The 27,521-nt window shown below is 43.5% G+C and overlaps 1 protein-coding gene across 2 annotated transcripts in view; it reads left to right on the forward strand.

Moving 5' to 3' along the window:
• The window catches only part of LONP2 (lon peptidase 2, peroxisomal), a gene marked incomplete at its 5' end in the record, with an annotated part of 95,190 nt that overhangs the window by 35,594 nt on the left and 32,075 nt on the right, over positions 1-27,521 (forward strand). For both annotated transcript variants that reach the window (XM_034788144.1, XM_034788146.1), the window contains 3 exon segments: positions 11,002-11,152; positions 12,582-12,708; positions 14,363-14,493. In XM_034788144.1, the coding sequence (XP_034644035.1) occupies positions 11,002-11,152; positions 12,582-12,708; positions 14,363-14,493 (409 nt within the window).

The following is a 27,521-nucleotide window of genomic DNA, read 5'->3' on the forward strand; positions in this document are numbered from 1 at the left end:
ATCAACATGCCCCTGCAATCCCTAGGCGGAGGCATGGTCAGATGGCTCTGCGTGCTGCCTCTGCCCTGAGCACTGGCTCCGCAGCTCCCATTGGCCGGGAACCAATGGGAGCTATGGGTGCGGTGCCTTCAGGTGGAGGCAGCGTATAGAACCGCCTGGCCATGCCTCTGCGTAGGAGCTAAGAGATGTTTCCGGGGGGCCCCCCCAAGGTAAGTGCTGCCCAGAGCCCTCTCCCCCTCCCATACCCAAACTCCTGCTGCTGCTGGGGGAGGAGGGTGCAGCTGGCCCAGGGGCTGGCTGCAGAAGTCCCTGAGGTCCTGGAAAGTCACGGAATCCATGATTTCCATAACAAACTCACAGCTTTACTCATGGAAAGCAGATGATAGGGGAAAGCAGATGATATATCTTGATTTTTAGTAAGGCTTTTGACACAGTCCCACATTACATTCTCATAAGCAAACTATATAAGTATGGTATGGATGGATTTACTATAAGGTGGGTGCACAACTGGTTGAAAGACCATACTCAGAGTAGTTATTAGTGCTTTGCTATTAAACTGGGAGGGCGTATCTGGTGGTTTCCCACATGGTTCAGTCCTGGGTCTGGTACTATTCAATATATTTTCATTACTGATTTGGATAATGGAGTGGAGAGTGTGTTTTTAAAATTTGTGGATGAAACCAAGCTAGTAGGAGGTCTAAGCACGTTGGAGGACAGGATTAGAATTCGAAATGACCTTGACAACATGGAGATTTGGTCTGAAATCAGCAAGTTGAAATTCAGAAAAGACAAGTGCAAAGTTCTTCAGTTAAGAAGGAAAATCAAATGCACAACTACAAAATGGGAAATAGCTGGCTGGGTGGCAGTACTGCTGAAAAGGATTCGGGGTAATAGAGGATCACAAATGGAATATCAGTCAACAATGTGATGCAGTTGTGAAAAAAGGCTAATATCATTCTTGCCTTATACGTGATAAAAATGACTCATTTTTGAGAATGTCAACCAGTCCCTTGAGATTCAGAGTGAGTGCAAGCCAATGTTTTAGTCCTCTTTTGTGGTGTTATGTTTAATTCAAATTAATTTGCAATCTGTGTGCCTGAAAGAATCTCATATTCTCTTATTAATTAACTTTGAAAAAGTCCAAACAATGCACGATCATCTAATTAAATAATTCTCTAGCTATCAAGTACCCATTCCTGAAATGTCTAGAAAGCCTCCAAGTCTGATGAAACTACTGGCCTTACATGGCAATGAGCTTTAAGCCGGAGGGGGGTGGGGTTGGATGGGGCGACAGGGGGCAGTCAGGGGCAGGCTTTCTGGGGACAAGGAGAAGGGGTGGTTGGATGGTGCAGGGGTCCCGGGAAGGGCTGTCAGGGAACAGGGGTGGTTGGATGGTGCAGGGGTCCCGGGGAGGGTCGTCAGGGAACGGGGGGGGGTTGGATGGGGCAGGGGTCCCGGGGAGGGTGGGGGGGCAGATAGGAGATGGGGACCAGGCCACAACCCCCTCCCCTAACCGGCCCTCCATACAATTTACGAAACCTGATGCGGCCCTCAGGCCAAAAAGTTTGCCTGCCCCTGGTTTAATGAGTCTCTATTTCTTGATACAAACCCATTGTGGAAATTCTGATATTCTCAAGTACATGTTCATTACAAGATCTTAGCTATCTTTTCTTCAGCTCATTTCCCAGCTGTCTTGCTTCTCGTCACTTATTTTGCTGCCTTCTAAGTTGATTTCAGCCATAATAGCATCTTTCGTTAAATAACATCAGTATTGTAACTAAGGTTACCGAAACCTAGTTGGTACCGCTGCCTAAACATCTTGAAGCTGGTCCTCCACTTCCTCTACGGAGAGCTCAGACCTCAACATACAAAAAATTTTTAATCTGCTTTGGTGGTTGTACTTTGTTGGTATTTCCATTTGGATTGAACAAATGTGGCTATTTTGTAGGAAAATAATGACTGCAAGTGATCAGATGAGTGGCACATCTGTTATTCAAACCACACTTTTATGCTGACTAGCTTCCATTATTAATCTTAAATGGCATGGGGAAAAGGTCTTAATGTGTTTAGGTGTATTTTAATGGTGATAATCCTCAAAGGTACCAGTACATTTGGTAAACTCAAGAATAAATGTGTCCCGTCCCACAAGCTTGGAGGCAAAGTCAGATATATTTTTGTCGTGGTGCTTCTGTGGAGTTATTGCTTAAGCAAAACAGAATGTCTTCCTACTTCTAGTTACTGTTCGTCAACAAGGGAACATTTATTCTAAATTTAGATGACCTCTGTTGAAAGCTGGAGAAAATAGAAATGGATCCAAGTGCTTGTTAGTATGTGTTTGTAGGGAAGTGAAATAAGACCAAGCATTATAGGCAGGCAATTAAACATCCATAGGACTTACCTCTGGATTTTATGGTAATAAAATATTTTTTACAGAGAAAGTTTTGTATGCATGTGAATGCTCTGTGGAAATTACCAAGATATTTGTGCTCCTTGAGTGTTGTTTTTTCATAAAATGATATATTCAACCTAATTTTTTGAAAAAATCTAACCTTGCTATATTAGATAAAGGCAATTTGTTGAAATGCACCTTTGTTTACTTTGGAGAGGTGGTTGGAATAATGTCCAAATAAGAGTAGGGGTGCGTCTCTTTTTTCCACATTAGAAATACTTAGCATTGCAAAGAAAAGAGTTATGAGTCTAGGGAGAGATGTTTGCTCTTATGAAAAACTAAAATTCCATCAGATAATGCAGAATTTCATACATGTAACTGACTCTTTTTTTTTTTGTTGTTGTTGTTGTTGTTGTTGTTACAATTTCAGTTAAATATATCCAATCTTATTGTCTGGAGATATTTAAAAATACATTATTGCCATTGCACATATATCTTAGTAAATAACACATTAGCCAGCAACTAGCAATTAGCTAAGAAATGGGTTCCATAAGGGATGTGGTTAGACAAGGGATGTGAAAAAAAAGGGAAGAAGAATTGATGTGTACAGTTGAATGAATTTTAAAATCCAGTAAATAAAACGTGTGGAGCATTCCCAGAGCTTTTAACTTGCTGCATATGCCAGTACGAATATTGTGCTTTCAAAATCCAATGGGTTTAACATTTTCAGAAATATATGATGTATGCTTCAAAGATGTGACCAGTTTGTGTGCACAGTTCTAAATTCTATGCAAATGTTGCTTGCACACACAAATAAGCATGTTGAAAGTTAGGGGATGGGTTTGACGCCCCTTTGAAAAGTTTATGGTTAAACTTTAATAAAAACTGCCAGTATAAATAAGCTCCATTTTGTCTCAATTAGTGAAACAAAATTATTTTGTCCATGTTCTGCCAGAGATGTCAGTGGAAGTCTTGACAGAACAGTTTTACTAAAAAGGAACAAGACTAGGCTTTCAACAAAATATTAATTCTGTTTGTGGTATCTATTGAGACTTGTTTTCTTGGGAGAAAATCTGCCGAAGCTTTGTTCACATTATTTTGTATAGTTATATATGCTTCCAAACTTTAGAATATGAATGTGATAATAGGTATTCATATGTAACCAGGTTGATTGAATTAGTGCTCAGTGCAGTTGGCTGACTATGATTCTTGAAGGCCTCTGTCTCAATCAGTAAAGGAGAGAATAAATGCTGACAACAGGTCTCTGCTGAGGAGAGCACTTAAGTAGGAAGCCTCTGAATAATCTAATGATATAGTGATGAACAATATCTATTGAGAGGAAATATTCGATGAGTCACAGCCTTGCCTTTAGGACTCAAGTATATTTTTCAAGTATACTTTTAATAATCAGACATCACCTTTAAAAGGAATATATTAATTGCATTTTATTACATCGTCATTGTAAATTTTCAGATACACCTCTACCCTGATATAACGCGACCTGATATAACACGAATTCGGATATAACGTGGTAAAGCAGTGCTCCGGGAGGGCGGGGGCTGCGCACTCCGGCGGATCAAAGCAAGTTCGGTATAACGCGGTTTCACCTATAACGCAGTAAGATTTTTTTGGCTCCCAAGGACAGCATTATATTGAGGTAGAAGTGTACTTATCCAGACCCTGTGCAGGATTTCAAATCTGGAGTTCCTTACTAATCAAATGACATCAACTGAAATAGCTCCATTTTACATCTGCTCTTAGCTGTTTTGCTTTTACAGTGAGTTAAAAATGCACCCTGACTGATTCTTTGTGATCGAAAGCTTTTTGAACAAAAATGTTTTTTCAAAAAGTGCAAAGGATTTATTATAATGAAAGTTAATTCTGAGTGTTTGTTTTTATTCAGTCAGTTTCCTGACAAGTGTACAGATTGTATTTTTTTTTTTAAATATTACAAACACTATTCATAGCTGTAATTCAGATGGCTAGGACAAGGGATGTATTCATGCCATAATGCGAAGGATAAATTATTTTGACAGGAATATGCAATTGCTTGGGAGTTGCATAGGTTCCATTATGTGTAATGTGAGAACTTTTCATGTCAACATACCATTGGTAATTTATCATGTGGCGAGAAAAAGCACAGTAATTTAAGAGAGAAAGATGGAATGAAGGTGGTACACAGGTGTGGGGTATGAAGCAGATGTGGATTATTGCCATATGTATGGACTTTTAATTTCAGACACAATTCAAAAACAGAGGATAGCATATTCATAGTGCTGTGATCCTGGTAAATACTGTACTGGTTTAATAGTGAAAAATGACTCAAATGAGAGCTGAAATACTTGCACGTATTTCAACTAACACTCTTAAGTAAAAATACTAGCAACAGGAAGCCAACACTTCATTATTTAAGCCTTTAGTTTTTCTTTCACAACAGCAGTAAGTTATTGGGGTTTTCCTTGTCAGAGTTACTCACTACATGACAATGACCTTTCTGTACTGTACCTAATTTACATACTGTGAGCCACATTTTCACAGAAATGTGTGTGCCTGTTTTAAAGCATACAGATCACGTTACCTGAATTTGGTGCGCAAATGCCTACTCGTACATATAAATTGTGGGGGTTCACATGCATTTTTGCAGTCACAAAATTCAGAAGAGGCTGGTTTCAGGTCATCTGAATATATGCGCTCAGTATACATGATGATGTCAGATCAATGAGCTTGCTGGCTTAGTGTTTTTCAGTCAAACCAAAATCATACCTAGGATAGTAAATGAGCCTTTGGTAAGACTAAACACATACAACTTTAGGAGTACTAAACGCCTTTGGAACAGAACCACATACACTATGTAAACCTTTAGTACATGTGGTATTGGTTAAATGGATACATTTTCCAGACTCTTCATGTTCATTTTGTAAACATTGGCCTTGCTCCTTCATTCTTTAGTTAGGCAAAAATACCACTGAAATTTGAAGGACCACTGTTGACTTAAAAATCAAACTTCTGTCTGCAAAACTATTTACCTGCTTTTGTGGTGAGTAACCTCTAAAGTAACTAACTGAAAGAGATCAGAGAAAGTAGTTTATTTATGTAGTTTGTGTATTTGAAACAGTTTCACGGATTTTCCTATAGGAGGGATGCCTACTGTTTGTGTGGATTTTTCACACAGCAACAAGGGAAAGAAAAGCACTTTGAATAATAAAAAAATGTGATTATACAACAGCAGTCCCCAAACTTTTTCAATCATGTCTCACCCTTACCTAGTCTGCGCCCCCCGGAAACCAGGTGGGGAGGTGAGTGGCGTGGGGAGGGGGCGGGGCGTGAGGAGGCAGGATGGGGGTGAGGGAGGTGACTGGGGCAGGATGCAGGAGGGCAAACTGCGCTCTGGGGGGAGGGGGTGACTGAGGCAGGACGGGGGAGGGGAGCCACACTCGGGGCGGGATGGGGGAGCCACCAGTACCTCTGTTGCCAAAGTCATCCTTGAGTGCTTCTCCAGGCTCCTCCAGCAGCTGTTGCTCTTCCCGCCCCCCAGCAGCAAGGCCAGTTACTGCGGGTAACCGGACTTTTAGTGTCCGGTCAGCAGTGTTGACTGGACATTGCCAGTCCCCATTCTGACCTGAATTTCTGATTGAAAACTGGGCACCTGCAACGCTAAGCTGGTGCCGGGGGCCGTGTCTGGGAGCTGAAGCTGGGAGGGGAGTTGTGATTGGGACTGGAGCAGGACTGAGGCCAGGGCTGGGAACAGAGCGTGGCTGGCCTGGGCCTGCCACATGCCTCCTCCCCCGGCATTCCTCTGAGTCCCCTAGGGGGGCGCACCTCACAGTTTGGGGACTACTGTTGTAGAACCATAGAAACTGTCAGGAGGACTCAGATGGATACATCATCTTAAAGTGCTGCTAGCTCGTTATTTTTTAAATCCCTTTGGTTTCCAGTTGAGAATGCCCTTTTAATTGTAATTAGGCCTAAATAAGGAGTGCAGCTCATGCTTATTGTATCTTAATCGTGTGCATGTAAAGCTTATTGAGAACATTGAATGTACAATAAAATATTTTCTGTAGGTGCTGGTAGTCTAGAATTTCTGAACATACCAATATTAGCATTTAGAAATGAGCCTTACACCAGCAAGAAGTTAATTGTCTTTTGCTCTCAAATAGTTCTCCACTTGAACATAAGTGACATTCTGTTGGTGCTTTCTGCACTAATGCTAATTTTGATTAGCCGAGAATTGGTGTGGAACTTCCATTTTAATTTAGCAGTGTTGTTGTAGCAGTGTTGGTCCCCGGGTATGAGAGAGACAAGGTGGGTGAAGTGGTATCTTTTATTGGCTCAACTTCTGTTAACCTGAGCTGTGGCTGTTCTCTGTGACCCCTCTGATGGAGGATCACACAATGCAGAGAGGAAGTTAATGCTGTTTTGAGCAGCATTAACTAGTATCCATTTACCTTGGAATCTGGGCTACCCTGCAATAGAAACATTGCTGGTTTGTGAAGAGTGCTTTGGTGACAGATATTTGGAGAAGTAAAGTATAGTAGAGTCCTTTTCGTCGTTATTTGCCCCTACCATTCATGTAGATCCCTTGCACTGCTTCCACAGGACTTATGTGGTTTTTGCTTCCTTCCATGCTACCAACAGAGGGGACATATGGTGCCAATACAAGGCTTAGTCATTAGAATTCATGGTCATCCATCAATATTTTCCATTTTACAAAAAAGGCCTATGGGACTCTGGTAATGGGGATATACAAGTTAGTGAATTTCTGTTAAATTAACTTTCATTGTCTATAGAACTTAATATGTTTGAAATTTCTGTGTGGAAGAATATGTAATACAAAAGCTTTATAAAGACTTTCTCTGAAGCTGGCATAATTTTTCTACTCTGGAGTGTTACATTAAAAATGTTGAGGGCCTCGATGCGTAAATAGGTAGCTAGCTATTACCAGCCACTTCCATATATGATATAAAATCTGAATTGGGGAAACATATATTTATGGGTGAGGGGAGCCTCTCCCTTATGGAACGCCACAGGAGGAGAGGGGGCATGATCTGTGCTCTGCCACAGCCCCTGGTTAGTTTGCAAGGATCATCACAGTTTCCAAATGGCTTGAAAGCAGTACAGGAAGTCTATGCAGAGAGTAATTCTTAAACATTTTTTTGAAAATCTATGGAAATTCCCTGGGGAAAACCACTATTAACCTAAAGTAAAGGCTGAAAGAATCTGTCGCTTACTTCAGCCAAACAACTTTGTAAGAAAAGTAAGAATTCTACTTTACAGCCCCCAAATTATTCAAAAAGTACAAATGTATTGTTGAGTTTATTCAAACAGCCTTAACTTTACATCAGAGCACCACCCTGAGCATGATCACAAACTGAGACAATCTTACCTGGTCATTACACAAGTTCATGTCATCAGTGACCATAAAACATAGAAGGCCAAATTATTTTCTAGTGCAAATGGGCAAAATGTCATTGATGTCAGCATTGTTTCCCATTTATACCAGCAAAGAACTTGGTCCCAATGCCTTTTTCGTAAAACATCCAGTGCTGGTGCCAGACAGTGATCTTTTTTTATGGTCCATCTGATTTTAACAATTCCTGAACAGACAAGTAGCATATTGAAAGCAGTTTTACTTAGTTATTCAAAAAATTCCATAAGCTGCAGAAGACACAAATGTCATAAGACTTGGAGCTAGTGTGTCTTTCTGTCCTAGAACAGAAATTTATTTGGCCAAGATCATGAAATTTTGGCACTTAGTGGAAAGAGCAGAAGTTTGTGTGATAATGAAGATTGAAACTTCATTTTGGAGATAGAGTTCAGGACAACAGCGCCTGTATTCCCCGTCATGGTCCATTCAGGGCACCTGCTCTCAGGCTTCTAGCTCTCCAGCCATGACCTCTCTTGCATGAAGACACAAGGCTCTCTCCCTTCTGGCTGAGGTGTTTCCAGGCTGCACAGTTCCCTGCCTACATTGTGAATTCCCTGCAAGTCAGACTGCCGAAACAGGCTTGCTCTACTTTTTGTCTCAGAGGCTATAAACAGTGTAGTTACCTACAGTTAAGTTACCACACAGCTCTTTCTAAGCAAGCATATTTATTCTTAAGGTAAAAGCATTACAGAGAAAACATCTCCACAATGGCTCTGGTTGGTGTCAGTCCTTCCAATCTTTCCCTATGGATTGGGTTCCCCCCCCCACCTCCATTGACAGAAGGTCCTGTCTGTTTGCTAGATCGGAGCAAAGGCTCTTGATAATTTAAACCCAGGTTATTTATCCAAAAGTGCTTTCATTGTCTGCTGGTCTCTAGGGTATCCAGTTTGAACCACTATATGCAAGTCTCTCCAAATGGTGGTGCCCCTTCAGAGATTTTACAGACTGAATGAATTTGCATAATTACACCTCCACCCAGCCATGGAATTACATACAATCCCTGGCCCACAGTGATACATTCACTTACTACAGTAAGATATAACTTAATTCAGTAAGGTTTGTCCAGGATATTTAAAGAGATTGCCATATCTGTCACAGGAAAGATTTATGAAACCAGCTACAAAACCAGTGCTCTTTGCTTTTTTTCAGTAGCCCACTGATAAACTGTTCAAATACTGTCTGAAAATTGGATGTCCATACCTACAATTGAAGCCTTCTTAAAACTCTTCAGGGGAAAAAAAATGCAGGAAGCTGGAAGGCTAATGGCAATATGGTTACTGTGTCGGGGGGGTTGCAAAATTTAAGATGTCCTGGCCATAACCTGAGCACATTTTGAAACTGGTTTAGAGGGGGGAAAAGCCCAAACCAAAAATTGATTAATCGGAAAATAAATTGACAAAGTTGTTATAAAAGGAAGAAGAGAAGATGGAAGGCTGACCACATAACAAGTTAAGTTAATATTCTTTGGATGATTTTAACTTTGCATTTGCACACGTTCGAATGTGTGGAATTTTTGTTTATTTAAATATAATGTGGAAGATTAAATTTGAATTTCCAAGTTTTTTAATATTGGCATATTAGGAAAAAACTAGAGCAGTCTCAAGCTGGTACATTCTTTAAAGCTGAACTCTGGGTTAAGAGTTTTGAAATGGAGAGGATCCCACTTGAAATTAATTCAGAAGTAGTCAGTCAGTTTATAGTGTGAAAGTTCAGTGCAAATGACAATTCCTGATACAGTGAACTTTAACTTGATAGTGAATTTCTTTAGGAAAAAAGGACTTAACTGCTGCAGTGTTCCTCTATATTTAGGCTGAGTGATAGATGTGGAGTAATCAAGATGTCTTCATTTCTTTAAAAACACTGAAAAAAGAGTCTATATTTTGTTACATTTCTTGAGGGAGGGCTTTTCTGCAAGCAGAGATCTTTAAGAGGAGTCTTTGTTCTACTTGTATAAATACTTCAGACACTATAAATACTCTGAATAACAATATGTGGAACCCTTCACTACTTCAGAGTATAACTTGAAAGGTAATCCCTGGCCTGTGGTATTAGGTGGATTACAGTGATTTGCGTAATATGTGCAGTCTCATGAGAGGGAATACTAACCTGAAGACTGAAGGCAGTTCTTAATTTCTGGTGTCAGTAGCCTCACCAGAGCCATGTTCACTGGAACACTTGATGCTGTTGCTGGCATTGTGTAATATGAAGCCTGCAGGTAGAATCAGCATGAACTTTAAGAAAATGGTTGAGGATTATATAACCATTTAAAAAAGGCAGGGTTGACCATACAGGAATATGAAGAGTAATGCAAATAAAAGCTCTAATATAAGAGATTTTAATACGTTAATTTTGAAATGCTTCTAGCAACTCCAGTGAAACTGAGCTGAAGTAAACTGGATGAGTTTAGAAGGCTTTGGCAATCATAATACACAGTCTGTACTGTACAGAGTTCACCTTTCAGTAGTTTGTGGTGTTTGTCTACTGTCAATACTCTAAATTAAACAAGTTTCATTAAGGGATTTCTATTGCAATTTTTTCCATGCAGTATAGAATCGACTAGTAAATAACTAAAACAGATGAACAGAATGTCAGAGACCAGGAATTACATTTAGGGCCTGGTAGTGCATGCCTTACTCAGGCAAATCTGACACTGACATCCAATGGGAAAGCATGCTTTCAGTACGAATAGCAAGTAGGAGATAGCTAAATAAAAGCATATGTTAGCCAAATGGGCTCGTTTCCCCCTGGAGCTGCCCAATTACCCCAAGGAGGCACGGGAGTCTAGAAGACGGCTTCAAGTTCTTTATTGATCAGTCAGCTGAGCGGGTGTCCCCCTCGACTCATGCCAGAGGGAGGAGCACACCTTACAAGCGTAGAGCAAGCCTTTTTATACCCAGTAACAAATGACTTAACGTGCATACATTCTGCTGACCTATGGAATTTTTAAATTCCCTTTTAGGGGTATATAGAATACATCTGTTGGGGCCGTAAATAGGATACATTTGTTGAGCCTCTTTGATTGATTGTCTTGCTATATGTTCATATATGGGAAAGGGAGTTTATGGCCATGGGGAACAGCTGAAATAATAGGCGAGTATTTGGCCTTTGTTCTAACACATATACGTGGTGGTGTTTTGTTTTTTTGAAAGGGAGCAATTGCATTATTTTTGTGTTCACTCTTTTTAAGGTCTTGGATCCAGAACAAAATCATAGCTTCACTGATCACTACTTAAATGTAGCCTTTGACCTATCCCAAGTCCTTTTTATAGCCACAGCCAACACTACTGCTACCATCCCACCAGCTCTGTTGGACAGAATGGAGGTCATTCAGGTTCCAGGTAACACTTAAGTGCTTTGATTAAAATGATTGCTTTTTCCCTTCAAAAAAAAGTGTACTCTCATAAGGCTAGCACCACAGAAAATTAGAATCTGTTGCCAAGACTTTCTACAGCAACTAATTAATTTGATTGCCTCTATTTTTGGGTGTCCATCTTGAGACACTGTCAGAGGTCCTGATTTTCAGTGTGGGGGATGTTCAATGTTTCACTTTTGAAAATCTAGGCCTAAGCATGTGACATAGTTTGTGACAGATGCAGTACTGTGCAGTCTGTGAAGAACTTTAATGAATGGATTGGTGTATATCTGTCCGACCCTGCTGTCAGTTAATAGTTTCTTTACAAGATCTTGAAGAGAGAGCTTTTGCTTTGCAGCAGGAAGATTGGAGTTCTATCCCTGTTGAATGGTCACAGCAGGGATCATAATGACATCCATTAAATTCTAGCTGGTCACAGATTTGTGGCTGTGTACAGCTAGATACTACATTGAAATGTACACTGATCTACACAGAAAAAGTCCTCTTGAGTGCCCCCTAATTCTTGTGGGGAGAGGAATCTCTTGGTGGTTTTATTTTTGTTACATTTTACATTCTGATACGTTTTACATGGCATACAGAACAAATTTTCAAAAGAGTCTCAGTTTACTCTCTAAGACCTCAATCCACAATTTCATATGTGCATAACTTTACTCATGTAAATCCCAGTAGAATTGTTTGAGTGAATCAACTCTCACACATGCATGTTTGCAGGGTTGGGATCTGATTTTTCATTTGAAATCTTGGGGGTTTAAATGGATATAATTCTGATATCCATCTACCAAACTTGAATGTGTAAAAGCTACTTGTAACCAAAAATCAGATAGATGTCTGATTCAGTTATGTTTGTTGTATATAAAATATCATTCCATAAACGTACTGTGCAAACATAGTTACACCCATAATTGACTGCACCTGTGAAATTAGAGGATTTTTTCAAAATTATGCCCTGGATGATCATAGTAAATAAATAATTGATTGTTCCCATATTGTCAACAGAGTAACTATAGAGTATATGGACAGATGTGAAGTTTCCCCATAACGTACTTCAGAAGCATTTTCTGCTTTCATTGATTGTTCATACCATCTGGCATGGCAGAAACCAAATCTTGCGAGTCTCTCAATCCAAGACCTGATCTAAGCAAAAATCAGCAATTTTTACAGGGTATGCTTTGGAATTTTGGAGTTTAAAACAACTGTCTAGTCAGGCAAGCAATTCACCTGTTGGAGCTAATGGACTCCTGAGATTATTGGAGATTGAGAGTGATTTGAATATAATTCAGTAAACTAACTCCTTACTTTGTTAAATTTTCTCAGTTTTACATTTAATTTAGTAAGAAGTTTGACGTCCTGGTACAGTATAGGTAAGAAGATGAATGAAATGCTTTCTTTTGAAGGATATACACAAGAAGAGAAGATAGAAATTGCACATAGACACTTGATCCCTAAACAGCTAGAACAGCATGGGTTGACTCCTCAACAGATTCAGATTCCACAAGTAACTACCCTGGACATCATCACCAGGTAAATGTGCTGTTCACTACTTTTAGGCTCTAGATTACTTTTCTTGTGGTACATTAATAGAAAATTTTTAATGTGACACCATAAAGCATTTCCACAAGATTAGTGAGGGATTCCTTTGTAAACTAAATAGTTAATGGCATAGAATATTCCAGTGTTCTGTTGTCGTAGAGTCACAATATGCATAATTGTTCTAGCAGATCACCTGCTGCTTTTTGTTTTAATGGAAGATTTATTTATGCCTAGATTAGAAAATCCTTGTCAACGTCACCTGTAAAGAACCACTGTCTTAATCCACTACCTGTTGCATGTTTAAATAAATAAATGGAGATATCCTATCTCCTAGAACTGGAAGGGGCGTTGAAAGGTCATTGAGTCCAGCCCCTTGCCTTCACTAGCAGGACCAAGTAGTGATTTTGCCCCAGACCCCTAGGTGGCCCCCTCAAGGATTGAACTCACAACCCTGGGTATAGCAGGCCAATGCTCAAACCACTGAGCTATCCCTCCCCCCCATGTAGAAACATGGTTTACACACAAAAAAATAAAAAAAAGTTTAAACATTAAAAAGTCATGTACGTAATTTCCCATTATTTTTTAACACCACTGATGCAAGATGCTCTAGATATATATTAAGGTAATAAAATTAACAGTGGAAAGTAATACAGAATAGAACATTATATCCTTAAGGGGATTAAGTTAGGGGGTTGCTGTGGGCTACATAACTTTGAATTTCTTGACTTGTTTTGGATATTAAAATTGCACCTGCACTAGGACCAGCAACACAGGTGGGATGGGACGGTACAAGGAACCTACCTCCCACCTCAGCTTTGTGCATGCCACTCAAGGATGAGGGATGATCACAGTCCCTGTGTTTAGAGGTGCGCAAAAACTTACACATACTTCTGGGACGAAAATTTTGCACAAGGGTGGAGTGATGCAGAAGATCACTCCACATTGGCCTGCATAAATGGTAGAGAAGGCAGCAGGCTACACTATCCACTTCACACTTCAGAAAGAGGAGAGAGGCCATGACAGGGACTGGAGAGGATGATCCTCTCTCTTTCCTCTGAGTGGCAGATCAAAAGAATGCTAGGTAGGAAGTGCAGGGTAAGTCTTGCAGAGGGCAGCAGCCTGGAGCACCGTAGACAGTGGTCAATAACATACATAGTGAGTGCCCTTGCACTCCCATCCCCCATCTTCACCCTTTCCTTTGAAAGGTAAGTTTTCTCTTCTGCTCAAAGTTCCTGTTTGAGGGAAATGCTCTTCCCATTTCTTCCCCAGCTGTGTATTCCTTACTTGAGAGAAAATATTTTTCTCCCTGCCTTCCCTGAAACTGCTCCTGGTCTCTTGGATCAAGAGTTGGTCACGGGTCTGCTGTGTGTTCCTCTGCTCTCTTCCACAGTATTGCTGCAGATTTTATGAGTAGGTGTCAGACACAGGTGCTCCTTTCTCCCTTTCCCTGCTCAGATTAGGGATGTTCTAGCATCTTCAGAGAAATCTATAAACTAGAAACAAAGGAAAAACTACCATTGAAAATGTATCTATAGAGCAATAGGATTTGTAGGTGGGGGAGTTGATGTGTTGGTAAGTAAAACAAGCATTGATGATACTCTGCTTATAGACTTAAATCCAGAGTAAAATATTTTCTTTGTGGTAGATACACTAGAGAGGCAGGAGTCCGCTCTTTGGATCGGAAATTTGGAGCTATTTGCAGAGCAGTGGCTGTGAAAGTGGCAGAAGGACACCACAAGGAGACAAAGCCAGATCGCTCTGAAGTGACTGAAGAAGGTTTGTGTTCCTTTTCTGTACTTTATCAGAAAATAGATTCATGGTGGTATGTTTGTTTGAGAAGTGCCTCCAGTATTCGGGGCCTGATTCATCACTGTCTTACTCTAGAGTTTTATGTCTCTGTAACTGCATTGTTTTATAATATTTTTCAATGGAATAACACCTTTGAAAACTGGAGTGAAATCGTGGTGAATCAGGCCCTGGAACATGTGTTGTAGGGCACAATTCCACCTTGCTAGGAAGATTAACTGGGTCATGAAATAGGCCTTTTTCATCTCCAATATCTGTGATTAAATTTGTATATGGTTTTCAGTCACTCAAATCAGGTTGTTAATGTAAACCAACTTTTACAAATCCCTTTTTGCTCTTCATGGAAAGTAAACTTTTTAACCAAAGATTGAACTATGCCCTGGTTCTAATTTTTGTGAAGGTTTTTCTTTATTGTTCCGTCTCTATATCCAGAACATTGAAACAGTGTCCTTCTAATCCTAGGAAGCGACACTTTAGTGATCAAGAGTTTGTATTTGACATTTTGTTAAGTTAGATGTCTGGAGGAAGTGAAGGATTTTTTTCCCCCTCAGAGACAAACTCTTTTTAGTGTGCAAATGAAATTGTTCTGCATTTTGTAAGTACTGGGATTCTTTTTATTTGATCTAGGCATATAGTAGTACTCAATATTGGTCTCTCAGAGCTTTAGTAACTTCTTTCAGCTTTATCAAGTCTATAGTTATTTTCCATTTATACAGAAGATAGTGATTTATTGTTCCCAGTAACCCACTAACCTCTTAACAATCAGTTGTAATGTCTCTTTGTGAAAAGTATCAGAGGGCTAGCCGTGTTAGTCTGGATCTGTAAAAGCAGCAAATTGTCCTGTGGCACAGAACTCTGCTTCTTTGTGGAAAGTTATTGCTGTACTAAAATGCACAGACGTTAGGGGTAGTTAGCATCATACTGCTGCAGTAGTATCTTGTTACTGTGTTGGAATAGTAAACGACAAACTTTGAACACGAATTTGGTCTCCTCACTCTGATGTTTTATTTGCATAGCAGAAGTTCACCAAATCTAATTAAACACTGATAATTACATTTGTTTTCCTGGTATGAAATGTTCTGAGTGTTAAGCAGGTGCAGTGGGTTAATGAGCTAGACTTTCACTTGTGGCAGAGCTAAAGTCAGCTCTCCATAGATCATGAGAGAAATGTGCAGTACTCTAAACTTGTGTCCTAGTAGAGCTCTGCCACATTGTAAAGATATCATATATGGGTCAAATCTTGCAGTCTTGCTTCAGGCAAAACACTGTTATCTGTGGTAGTATTTCCTAAATAAGAACAGCAGGATTTGGCTTAGAAATGTGGTAGTTTTCCAGGTGTAGTATAGCAGGGGTTTTGCATCTCAAGAATAACGTACCTGTGTGTGTGTGTGTGTATATATATATTTATTTTGCATCTCAAGAATAACGTGTGTGTGATATTTTATATATATGTATATATATATATATATATTGTCAATCACACACACACGCACGTGTTGTTCTTGAGATGCAAAACCCCTGCTATATAATACCTGGAAAACTACCACATTTCTAGGCCAAATCCTGCTGTTCTTATTTAGGAAATACTACCATAGATATAGATATAGATATAGATAAATAAATAAAAATTTCTGGTAACCTTGCCCATTATTCATGCCTGGTAGAACCCTTTTTATTTTTTTTTTTAAACATGTGAACTGGTCTGTCATGGAAAAATAGCATGAAGAATATGAAAATAAATCAGATTTGAGTCAGTAAACTTGGCTTTCCAAGTGATGTATACAGTCATTGTCTCAGCATTCTTCTGTGTAGTAAACCCTGATAATTTTAGAGATGAATATACAAATACTTGATAAGAGAATTGGTGAGAGCTTGGAAACGATTTATGTCTATAAATTTGCTCTCACTACACTATTATTTGCTAGCATTTTTCTCAGACTTTGGAAATTAATAATAGCTTGCCGTCAGTCATGTGCTTATCTACTACCTGACATCTTGCTAAGAGTCCGTTTTTCTCCAAACATCTTTCTTAGCCAACTTTTTGTTTGTCATTTATGATAGCAGATAGACTAATTAGGACCAGAAGCAATAACCACAGATGGAAGTTATACAAGGTACAAGTTGTAGCTGTGGAATAGCTAGGAACCTAAAACAGTCTGTGATTATCATACCTGTTTTATTTGAGAAAGGAAAACAAATCGGTTTTAAAGCATTTCAGTGTTAATATGAACAGTACTATCAATATTTTTTCCGCTATTTTAAAAAACTTCAATGCCTGCCCATCTGCTTTGCTACTGAAAAGAGAGTTTATCTAGACTAGAATATATTGAGGCTGAGCAATGGAAGAGGGAGAGAGCAACCTTTATTTTGGCAAGCCATTTACTCAGATAAGACAGTACAGCAGGGTGTGTATGTGTGTGTGTGTGTGTATATATATATATATATAAAATATATAATTTTTTTTTTTTTTAATTTCTTTTGGTTCTTAAAACTTCTTTGCTTTTTGGATTCCAGCCCTAAGCATTTAGTCAAATCATGGTGGTGGAAGTTGTCAGAGCAAATTGCACAGGAGAAACCATTCTGCAGGGAATGCAGGCTCAGGATAGAAAAGGAGAGAATACTGCTCTTAAAGTAGTTGAAACATATGATTAACTCAAACTGCTTGAACTTTTACCTAATTTCCAGGCTTTTTTTTACTACGGAGTTTTCCATTGGCACTGGTGATGTTGATGCAGCTATTGCCAGCCACTGGCATTATGACAATTTTTCCTCTCAAAATGGACTAGAGGGTGACACCAACCCCTGTAAAGTCTTTAATATTTTGTTCCGACTGTGTCCTCCCTTTTTGTTTTATTTAAAATTGTTTTATATTCTTTACTTCAACATCCCTTTGTGAGAGGAAGTACAAATACAGTTTGGTTGTGTATATGCAGTGGGACAGGATGATGAAGGTTTGAGAGTAGGCATTTTGTGTCTGTGTTGAATGGCATCTTTCCAATAGGGATGTGGTAGAAAAGCATTTGTAAAAAGTAGACCTTCAGTGGGCTTTCCTACATGCCTTGTGGCTTTATTTCTTTGCTACTTTTCTGTTCTCTGGAGCAAGAACTTTTGCTTTCTTCCTAGATTCCTAAGTAGCATAATAGTTTATGCCACACATAATAATACCTTGCTCCTGTATAACAATTTTCATCAGTAGATCTCAAAGTTATTTATAGAGGAGGTAAGTACCATTATCCTCATTTTACAAATGGAAAACGGAGGCACAGAAAAGTGAAATGACTTGTTCAAGGTCAGCTAGCAGGCCAGTGGCTGAGTTGGGAATAGAACTCAGGTATCTTGATTCCTACCCAACTGCTTTATTCACTAAACCACACTGCCCCGCTAATAAAAATGCATCCTCTTTCAAATATCGCTATATAGTAGTAAATATTAAAATCAGGTGCTCATTCATAGGGTTTTTAAGAGTTTTCATGTCTTCTCACCATTTATTTTCGCTTCTGAATTAATATCCCTTGGATAAGAAATACCACTAATAACCCCACACATATTTTTTTATTCAATACTGAGTCAAAAGCATGGTATGTCCTCAGAATTCTGTCATTTTTCTTCAAGTGGTTGCTCATATCAATTCCAATTAGGTGTGTGCACGCCGCATGCACAGGTCATATATTGACCGCCAATATCGGCAAGGTGATATATTGAGGCTCCACAGCTGACCCGACGGGTGCTGCTAGGGGAAAAACTTTCCGACAACTGTGCCCTTGGTCCGCACACGCCTAATTGGAATAGAAATGAGCAACACATCTCAAAAAACAGCACTTACAAGAAGGTGAGTAACCGTTTTTTTCTTTGCAGCAGAGAATACATATGCATGCTAATGAACATGCTTATCTTAAATGTGAATTATAAAATGCACTTTTACTGTTAGGATGTAGAATATACTTTAGAGATTGTTTTTCTGTTTAGATTGGCTATGGGAGTATTAGTTTCAGTATCTTTATACTTCGAAACATATTGCTTTTTCCATATACGTTTTGTGAGACAGATAATTGTCTATTTTTTAGTGTCCACCTCTCTACACTAGAAGGACCTTAAGATAGACTACACTGTTTAGATTGCCTAGTGCTGAGTACCTTTCAAAGCTCCTAGCAAGCTCGTATTGTGGAAAAACCTTCAGTAATCTTTATGCCAGTCATCAAAAACCATGGAGACGTTGAACATTATGAATAGTGGAGAACTTAAGAGGTTAAGGGCAAGACATGTATAGATATTATATGCCAAGGGTTTTTTCATGCACTATACATTTTCAGGTGACCACTCCATATTGAAAATGGAGACTTTTCTGAGACCAGAAAAACAGGAAAAAATCAGGTTAGTAATATGCAGTTCAGTAAGCTTTCAGACTTCTTCCCGTAGAAATATACCATTAATTAGAAAGGAACATATAAAGGGACTTTACCAATTATAAAACTCTGTTACATGATATTTCTGTGTAATTTTCCTTTCTATTTTTTCCTTATCCAATACTTGTTCTTCTTTTTCAACTTGCCATTTCCTGTGATCTTGTGAGAGCATAAGAATTTCCACAGAAATAACACTGCTCTACAGCCAAAATGCTTCTGAAATAAATGTAGTCAAACTTTACTAATTCTCAAAAAAAAGAAGAACAGGAGTACTTGTGGCACCTTAGAGACCAACAAATCCACTAGAGCATAAGCTCTCGTGGACTACAGCCCACTTCTTCGGATGCATATAGCTATATATATGCATATAGCTATATGCATCCGAAGAAGTGGGCTGTAGTCCACGAGAGCTTATGCTCTAGTGGATTTGTTGGTCTCTAAGGTGCCACAAGTACTCCTGTTCTTCTTTTTGCGGATACAGACTAACACGGCTGTTACTCTGAAACTTTACTAATTCTGGGTCACTGAGAACGAAAATGATGCTTAAAATTGTTGATTGGCTCTCCTTTTCAAGATATGCTATTGGGTCAGTATATATGACCCTTGACTTGGGAATGGCGGAGGATAAGTGAGTTATAAAGGGAAGGGATCTCAATTTAAACCAGAAATGACTAAAATACATCTTTGACCTGATCTATGAATAAATCTATGACTGGGTTTGGACAGTACTTGCTTTTTAGGCAAAACAATGAATGATGCAATCTGAAGCTGGTATTGCATCATACATGATATGAATTGCATCATGTTATTCCTAGAAGTCATGGATGATGCCATCATAATGAAGCTTACATCACTCTGCTGAACAAATTGCTCTATATCAGCTCTACAAATCATACAGTGTCATGCTCTCTTATTTGTCAGTGTTTGATTTTGCAAAGGGACACATTTCTGTTTAGCCAAAGTGAGCAGAGGTGCCTCGTACTTGTGTGAACAGTGCAGATAACTTCTGCTATGTTTGTGGTGAAGTGACTTTTGCATCACAAAAGCGCAGTATAACCACTATGGTTAAGAAAGCCTATCACCTTTATTTTGGCTGCAAAATTGGAGATCAGGACAAGAGGTGGGCCCCACACATATGCTGCAACACTTGTGCAACAAATCTTCGCCAGTGGTTGAACAGGAAAAGGAAATCTATGCCTTTTGCAGTGTCAATGATTTTGAGAGAGCCAACAGCTTATGCCAGCAAGTGTTACTTCTGCATGGTGCCTCCAGTTGGGAAAGGTGTGTCAAAGAAGAAAAAGTGGACTGTGCATTATCCAAACATTCCATCAGCTATCCGCCCAGTACCTCACGGAGAAGGACTGCCGGTTCCTGATGTACCAGAATCATTCTCACTTGAGTCAGACAAGGAAGAGGATGAAACTTCTGGTCCTGAACCATCAATGTCACAGGACCCACATTTTCTCCCATCCTCCTCCTCTGAACCACACCTCATAACACAAGGTGAACTGAATGACCTTGTCAGGGATTTGGAACTACCCAAGAGTAAGGCAGAGCTGTTGGGCTCCAGACTACAGCAGTGGAATCTCCTGGCAGATGATGTTAGGGTTTCCATGTTCCGTGACTGTCAAAAGGATCTTGTCCCATTCTTCTTCATGGAAGGTGATCTTGTAGCCTGCAACAACATCGAAGGTGTGATGGCAGCCCTCAACATCGTTCATGATCCAGATGAGTGGAGACTGTTCATTGATTCATCGAAGACGAGTTTTAAAGCTGTTTTACTGCATAATGGCAATGTTTTGCCATCAATTCCAGTTGGTCATACAGTCCATATGAAGGAAACCTATGACAACATGAAACAACTTTTGAGGTACATAAACTATGACCAACATCAGTGGCAGCTTTGTGGCGATTTGAAGTTTGTTGTTCTCTTGCTTGGTCTGCAGACTGGATACATAAAGTACTGCTGTTTCCTCTGCGAATGGGATAGTCGTGCAAGAGATTCCCACTACATCAAGAAAGATTGGCCACTCCGACAGTCATTGGAGCCTGGGAGGAAAAGTGTTCAGCATCCACCACTTGTTGAATCAAGGAAAAAACGGTTACTCACCTTTGTAACTGTTGTTCTTCGAGATGTGTTGCTCATATCCATTCCAATTAGGTGTGCGCGGGCCGCATGCACCATCGTCGAAGAAAGTTTCTACCCTAGCAACACCCGGTGGGTCGGCTGTGGAGCCCCCTGGAGTGGCGCCTTCATGGCGCTGGATATATACCTCAGCCGACCCAGCGCCCCCTCAGTTCCTTCTTGCCGGCTACTCCGACAGTGGGGACGGGGGGCGAGTTTGGAATGGATATGAGCAACACATCTCGAAGAACAGTTACAAAGGTGAGTAACCTTTTTTTCTTCTTTGAGTGCTTGCTCATATCGATTCCAGTTAGGTGACTACCAAGCCTTACCTAGGCGGTGGGGTCGGAGCGAGACATCGCTGTGTGCAAAACCGCTGATCCGAATGCAGCATCAACTCTGGACTGCTGTATCAGTGCATAGTGAGCGGCGAAGGTGTGGACTGATGACCAAACCGCAGCTCTACAAATGTCTTGGATCGGGACTTGAGCCAGGAAGGCAGTCGAGGAGGCTTGAGCCCTCGTAGAGTGGGCGGTGAGGTGCGGCGTCGGGGCACCGGCCAGGTCGTAGCAAGCATGAATGCAGGACGTGATCCACGAGGAGAGACGTTGTGAGGAGACTGGTAAGCCTTTCATCCGGTCGGCCACTGCAACGAAGAGTTGTTGTCTTCCTAAACGGCTTTGTACGCTCAATATAGAAAGCCAGGGCCCTGCGTACGTCCAAGGAATGCATACGCTGGTCTTGACGGGTGGCGTGCGGCTTAGGATGGAAGACCAGGAGAAATATATCCTGGTTCACATGAAAAGGTGAAACTACCTTGGGAAGAAAGGCAGGGTGGGGGCGAAGCTGCACCTTGTCTTATGGAAAACTGTGTATGGAGGCTCGGACGTAAGCGCCCTGATTTCAGAAACCTGCCTTGCTGAAGTGATGGCTACCAGGAAGGCTGTCTTCCAAGATAGGTACAGGAGTGAGCGGGTAGCCAATGGCTCTAACGGGGGCCCTGTGAGCTTGCAGAGAACCAGGTTAAGATCCCATGCCGGAACGGGTTGGCATTGTTCTGGGTACGTCCGGTCTAAGCCCTTGAGGAATCTAACGACCACCGGGTTAGAGAAGACCGAGGAAGCGAGTTCTCTTGGGTGGAACGCCTATATAGCGGCCAGGTGAACCCTGATTGAAGATATCGCCAAGCCTTGCTATTTCAGGGATAGGAGATATTCAAGTATAAAGGGAATTGACGCCTGCAAGGGGGGCGTAGCCCGCTGCGCGCACCAACAGGAGAACCGTTTCCACTTGGCTAAGTAAGTGGTCCATGTAGAGGGCTTTCTACTTCCCAGCAGAAACTGTTGCACGGGATGTGAGCATTGTAGCTCTGTCCGATTTAGCCGTGGAGCATCCACGCTGTGAGGTGGAGCAATTGCAAGTCGGGGTGACAGAGTCGGCCGTGGTCCTGAGAGATCAGTCTGGGCACAAGGGAAGCGTGATCGGAGTTTGAACCGATAGCTCCCAGAAGTGTGGTGTACCAGTGCTGTCTTGGCCAAGCTGGAGTGACTAGAATGAGATGTGCCTCGTCTCTGCGTAGCTTGAGCAGTACCATGTGGACCAGTGGGAATGGAGGAAAAGCATAAAACAGCTGGTCTTTCCACGTCAGAAGGAAAGCATCCGAAAGGGAGCCCGGAGATCGCCCTTGTAAGGAGCAGAACACGTGGCACTTCCTGTTGGCTCGAGATGCGAACAGGTCGACCTAGGGAAATCCCCACCTCTGGAAGATGGAATAGATGATGTCTGGGCTATCGACCACTCGTGCGTCTGGAAGGATCTGCTGAGACGGTCCGCTAGAGTGTCCTGGACTCCAGGGAGGAACGATGCCATGAGATGTATCGAGTGGGCAATGCAGAACTCCCACAGGCGAATGGCCTCTTGGCATAGGAGAGACGACCAGGCTCCTCCTTGCTTGTTGATGTAGAACATGGCCGTGGTGTTGTCTGTGAGGACTGACACGCAACGGTCGTGCAGGAGACCGAGAAATGCCTGACAGGCTAGATGCACGGCCATCAGCTCTCGAACATTGATTTGCAGAGCTAGTTGGGATGCGGTCCACAGGCCCTGGGTGTGGCGCTCTCCGAGGTGAGCGCCCCAACCGAGAGATGAAGCGTCCGTGACCAGGCGCAGGGAGGGTTGTGGGGCGTGAAACCATTCCTGCACCAACCGCCTTGTGATCCAGCCAGCAGGTGAGAGAGGTCAGGACCGAGTTCGGTACCGTGACCACCATGTTCTGGTTGTCCCGATAAGGACAGTACACCGACGATACCCAGGCCTGAAGTGGGCGAAGCTGAAGTCTGGCATGCCCGGTTACGTAAGTGCAAGAGGCCGTGTGTCCCAACAGGCTGAGGCACGTCCTTATTGTGGTAATTGGGAAGACCTGGAGCCCTCGGATGATGCCTGTGATGGTGTGAAACCGATTGTCTGGTAGAAGAGCTCGGGCGAGTCTGGAGTCTAAGACTGCCCCGATAAACTCTGATCTCTGGGTTGTTTCCAGAGTGGACTTTTCTTTGTTGAGTAGAATGCCTAACTCGTGGAATGTTTGCAGTATTATCTGGACGTGAGCTTGAACTTGCTCCCTGGTGCGGCCGCGCACCAGCCAGTCGTCTAGATACGGGAACACCCGTATCCTTTGTCTACGAAGGTATGTTGCCACGACAGCCATACATTTGGTGAACACTCTCGGAGCCGCGGACAAGCCGAAGGGAAGGACAGCAAATTGGTAGTGCACTTTGTTTACTACAAATCGAAGGAAGCGCCTGTGTGGGGGGGTAAATTACTATATGAAAATATGCGTCCTTCATGTCGAGGGTGGCGAACCAGTCTCCAGGATCCAGGGAAGGGATGATGTTCCCCAAGGAGACCATGCGGAACTTCAACTTTACTATGAATTTGTTGAGTCCGCGTAAGTCTAAAATGGGACGTAGACCCCCTTTTGCTTTGGGGATCAGGAAGTAGCGAGAGTAGAACCCCCTGCCCCTTAACTCTGGGGGAACCTCCTCTATGGCCCCCATGGAGAGGAGGCCAAAAACCTCCTGTGTAAGGAGATGCTCGTGAGAAGGGTCCCTGAAGAGGGACGGGAGGGGAGGTCGGAGGGGGGGAACAAAGAAAACTGGAGAGCGTATCCCCTCTCCACCGTGCGAAGGACCCAGCGGTCCGAGGTTATAATGGACCAAGCACAGTGGAAACGGGAGAGGCGATCCCGAAAGGAGGGAAATGGATCCTGGGTAGTGGCTGGGGCGCCGTCCTCGAGTGCACCTTCAAAAGTTTTGTCTAGGACCTGAAGGTGGCCTAAGCGGGCCCTGGTTCTGACCGGGTTGAGGGCCGGTCGACCTTCGTCTACCACCTAGTCCCCGCCTTCTGGCAAAGTTTTGTCTCGGACGAGGTGGGGGAGGGTAGAACCTTTGCGGCTGGGGCCTAAAGGGTCTGCGCTGGGGCCCTGGGACATGCATCCCCAGGGAGCGCATGATGGTTCTCGAATCCTTGAGGCTCTGCAATCGAGAGTCCGTCGTGTCCGAGAATAATCCTTGGCCCTCGAACGGTAGATCCTGCAGGGTCTGCTGCAGTTCTGGCGGTAAGCCCGAAACCTGGAGCCGGGAGACGCATCGCATAGCTATGCCAGATGCTAGTGTCCTAGTGGCCAAGTCCGCTATGTCCAGGGAGGCTTGTAAGGAGGTCCTAGCCACCTTCTTACCTTCCTCCACTAAGGCCCCGAACTCCTCCCTTGAGTCCTGGGGAACCAACTCTTTGAATTTACCAATGGATTTCCATGAGTTGTAACTGTAGTGGCTCAAGAGCGCCTGTTGGTTCACGGCTCTGAGCTGCAGACCCCCCGCTGAGTACACCTTACGCCCGAACAAATCGAAGCGTTTAGTGTCCTTCGATTTGGGCGCTGCCGCTGCTGGCCATGACGCTCTCTTGCGTTCACCGAGGACACGACTAGTGAACACAGTGGAGGGTGCGTGTATAAGTATTCATGGTCCTTGGAGGGGATGAAGTACTTTCTCTCTACCCCTCTGGCAGTGGGTGGAATGGAGGCAGGGGTTTGCCATATGGTAGTGGCATTAGCCTGAATTGTACGAATCAGTGGTAATGCCACCCGGGATGGGGCATCAGCCGACAGGATGCTCACCACCGGGTCCTGCACCTCTACTATCTCCTCCGCCTGGAGGTCCATGTTACGTGCCACCCTACGTAATAGGTCTTGGTGGGCCCGAAGATCTATTGGGGGCAGGCCTGAGGCTGTTGTGCCCACCACCGCCTCATCCGGGGAAGATGAGGAGGATGCCTCCGGGGGCAAGGGGTCCAAATGAGGGTCCGGTTCTAAGGGTCCCTGAAGCGGAAGATCTCCTGCCCCGGGGTCTAGGGTCTGAGGTGGTGTAGGCATGGGAGCCTCCATGCCCCCTGGGGGAGGACGGGAGATGGTGGCCTCCGGGACTCTGGGCTTGGATTGTGCCGAGCGAGAGGCCGATGGTGGAGCCCCTTGCGCCTGGTGATACGCCCACGGGGTGCAGAAAGACCAATGCGTAGTGGGGTCCTCTGCCCCCTCCTGCCAGTGACCCAAGTCAGCGGCAGCCTGACCCTGGGGAGGGTATGCTGATCGTGAAGCCCCGTCGGATGAGCAAGACGCTGATCTCGAGGGCCAGGGCGGTGCCGAAAGCAGCTGCATCGGCTTGGTCCGGTACAGTGCCGATCGGTGCCGGTCCGTAGGCGAGCAGTCCCTACGCAGTGCCGGTGAGCGGTACCGTGATCGAGATCAGTGCCGCTGGCCATGTTGGTGCCGAGATCCGGATCTGGACCAAGATGAAGACGACCACCTGTAGACGTGGTGCCAGGAGCGGCCCTCGAACTGGAGCGGCACTTGTACCGGTGCTGAGAACTACGTCTAGATTCCGACTGGTACCGATGGTCCTGATGGTGCTGAGACGTCGATCGGTGCCGTGAAGAAGACCTAGGCCGCGAGTACGACCAGTGCCGGGGTGAAAGTCGGCGCCGGGACTGCGAGCGGCGTCGGGACCTGCTCCGAGACCTGGAGCGGTGCCGCAAGTCCACACTCGGAGATGGCGGGCGTACCAGGGCAAGCTTGCCCCTGGATTGCACAGTCCGAAGAGCGGGTGGTGCCGCGGGTTGAAACGGCACCGGCTCCGTGAGAGCGATGAGGTCTCTTCGCCGTCACAAAGGTCTCCGGAGTAGACGGAAGACAGGGCTCCACCACGGACTGAGGCGGTGAGCCAGTCCGCACCGGACTCAACGGTGTAGAAGATATTTGCGTCTTCTGGCGCTCTAGATGCGGACGCGGCTCTACCACTGGTACCGGGGGAGCCGGTGCTTGTAGGAGAGCGGCCTCCTGTGTCTTGCGGGGTCTCTTACGTCCCGGAGACAGGGAACGGCGCCGAGGCGCTTGTGGCGGACTCGGTGCCGAGGGAGGACGGTGCCGTGAGGCCTTATCCGCGTCTGCTTGCGGTGTAGTACCGGTAGGTGCCGCCGGGGCGCTGCGCACTGAGGCGCTCGGTGCTGGAACTTGGCGCCCCGAGGGAGGATCTGGGCTAAGTGCCGCCTCCATGAGGAGCTGCTTGAGTCTAAAGTCCCACTCCTTTTTAGTCCTGGGTCTGAAAGCCTTACAGATTTTGCACTTATCTGTCTGGTGGGACTCTCCTAAACACTTCAGACACGAGTCGTGCGGATCTCCCGTTGGCATAGGCTTAGCACAGGATGTGCACAGCTTAAAGCCAGGAGCCTTGGGCATGAGCCCGGCTATGCGCCGGGGGAAAAGGGGGGAGAAAAAGCCCCCTTAACTTCCGCTAACTATTTACAACTATTTAAAATAATGAACTATTAACAATCTAAGAATATTCTACAACTATAACTACAACTATCTATAAGAATTACAGGATAAGCTAGGGAGAGTGGAGAACAGCTATGCCGCGCTCCACAGTTCCAACGACCGTCGGGGCGGTAAGAAGGAACTGAGGGAGCGCTGGGTTGGCTGGGGTATATATCCAGCGCCATGAAGGCGCCACTCCAGGGGGCTCCACAGCCGACCCACCGGGTGTTGCTAGAGTAGAAACTTTCTCCGACGATGGTGCATGCGGCGCGCGCACACCTAATTGGAATCTATATGAGCAAGCACTCGAAGAAGAAGATTTTGTTACCACCGTTACACATCAAGCTGGGTCTGATGAAGAACTTTGTCAAGGCCATTGACAAAACACAAGCAGCTTTCAAGTACCTCCGTGGAAAATTTCCAAGGTTAAGTGAAGCTAAGATAAAGGAAGGTGTCTTTGTTGGTCCTCAGATTCGTGAACTTCTTCGAGAAGATGCATTTGACCATGCACTGCGTGTCAAGGAAAAGACGGCATGGAAAGCCTTCCAGTTAGTGGCAATAAATTTTCTCGGAAACAACAAGGCAGACAACTACAGGTTGTTGGTGG

Source organism: Trachemys scripta, chromosome 13, assembly GCF_013100865.1.
Source record: "Trachemys scripta elegans isolate TJP31775 chromosome 13, CAS_Tse_1.0, whole genome shotgun sequence".
Taxonomy (NCBI): Eukaryota; Metazoa; Chordata; order Testudines; family Emydidae; genus Trachemys; species Trachemys scripta.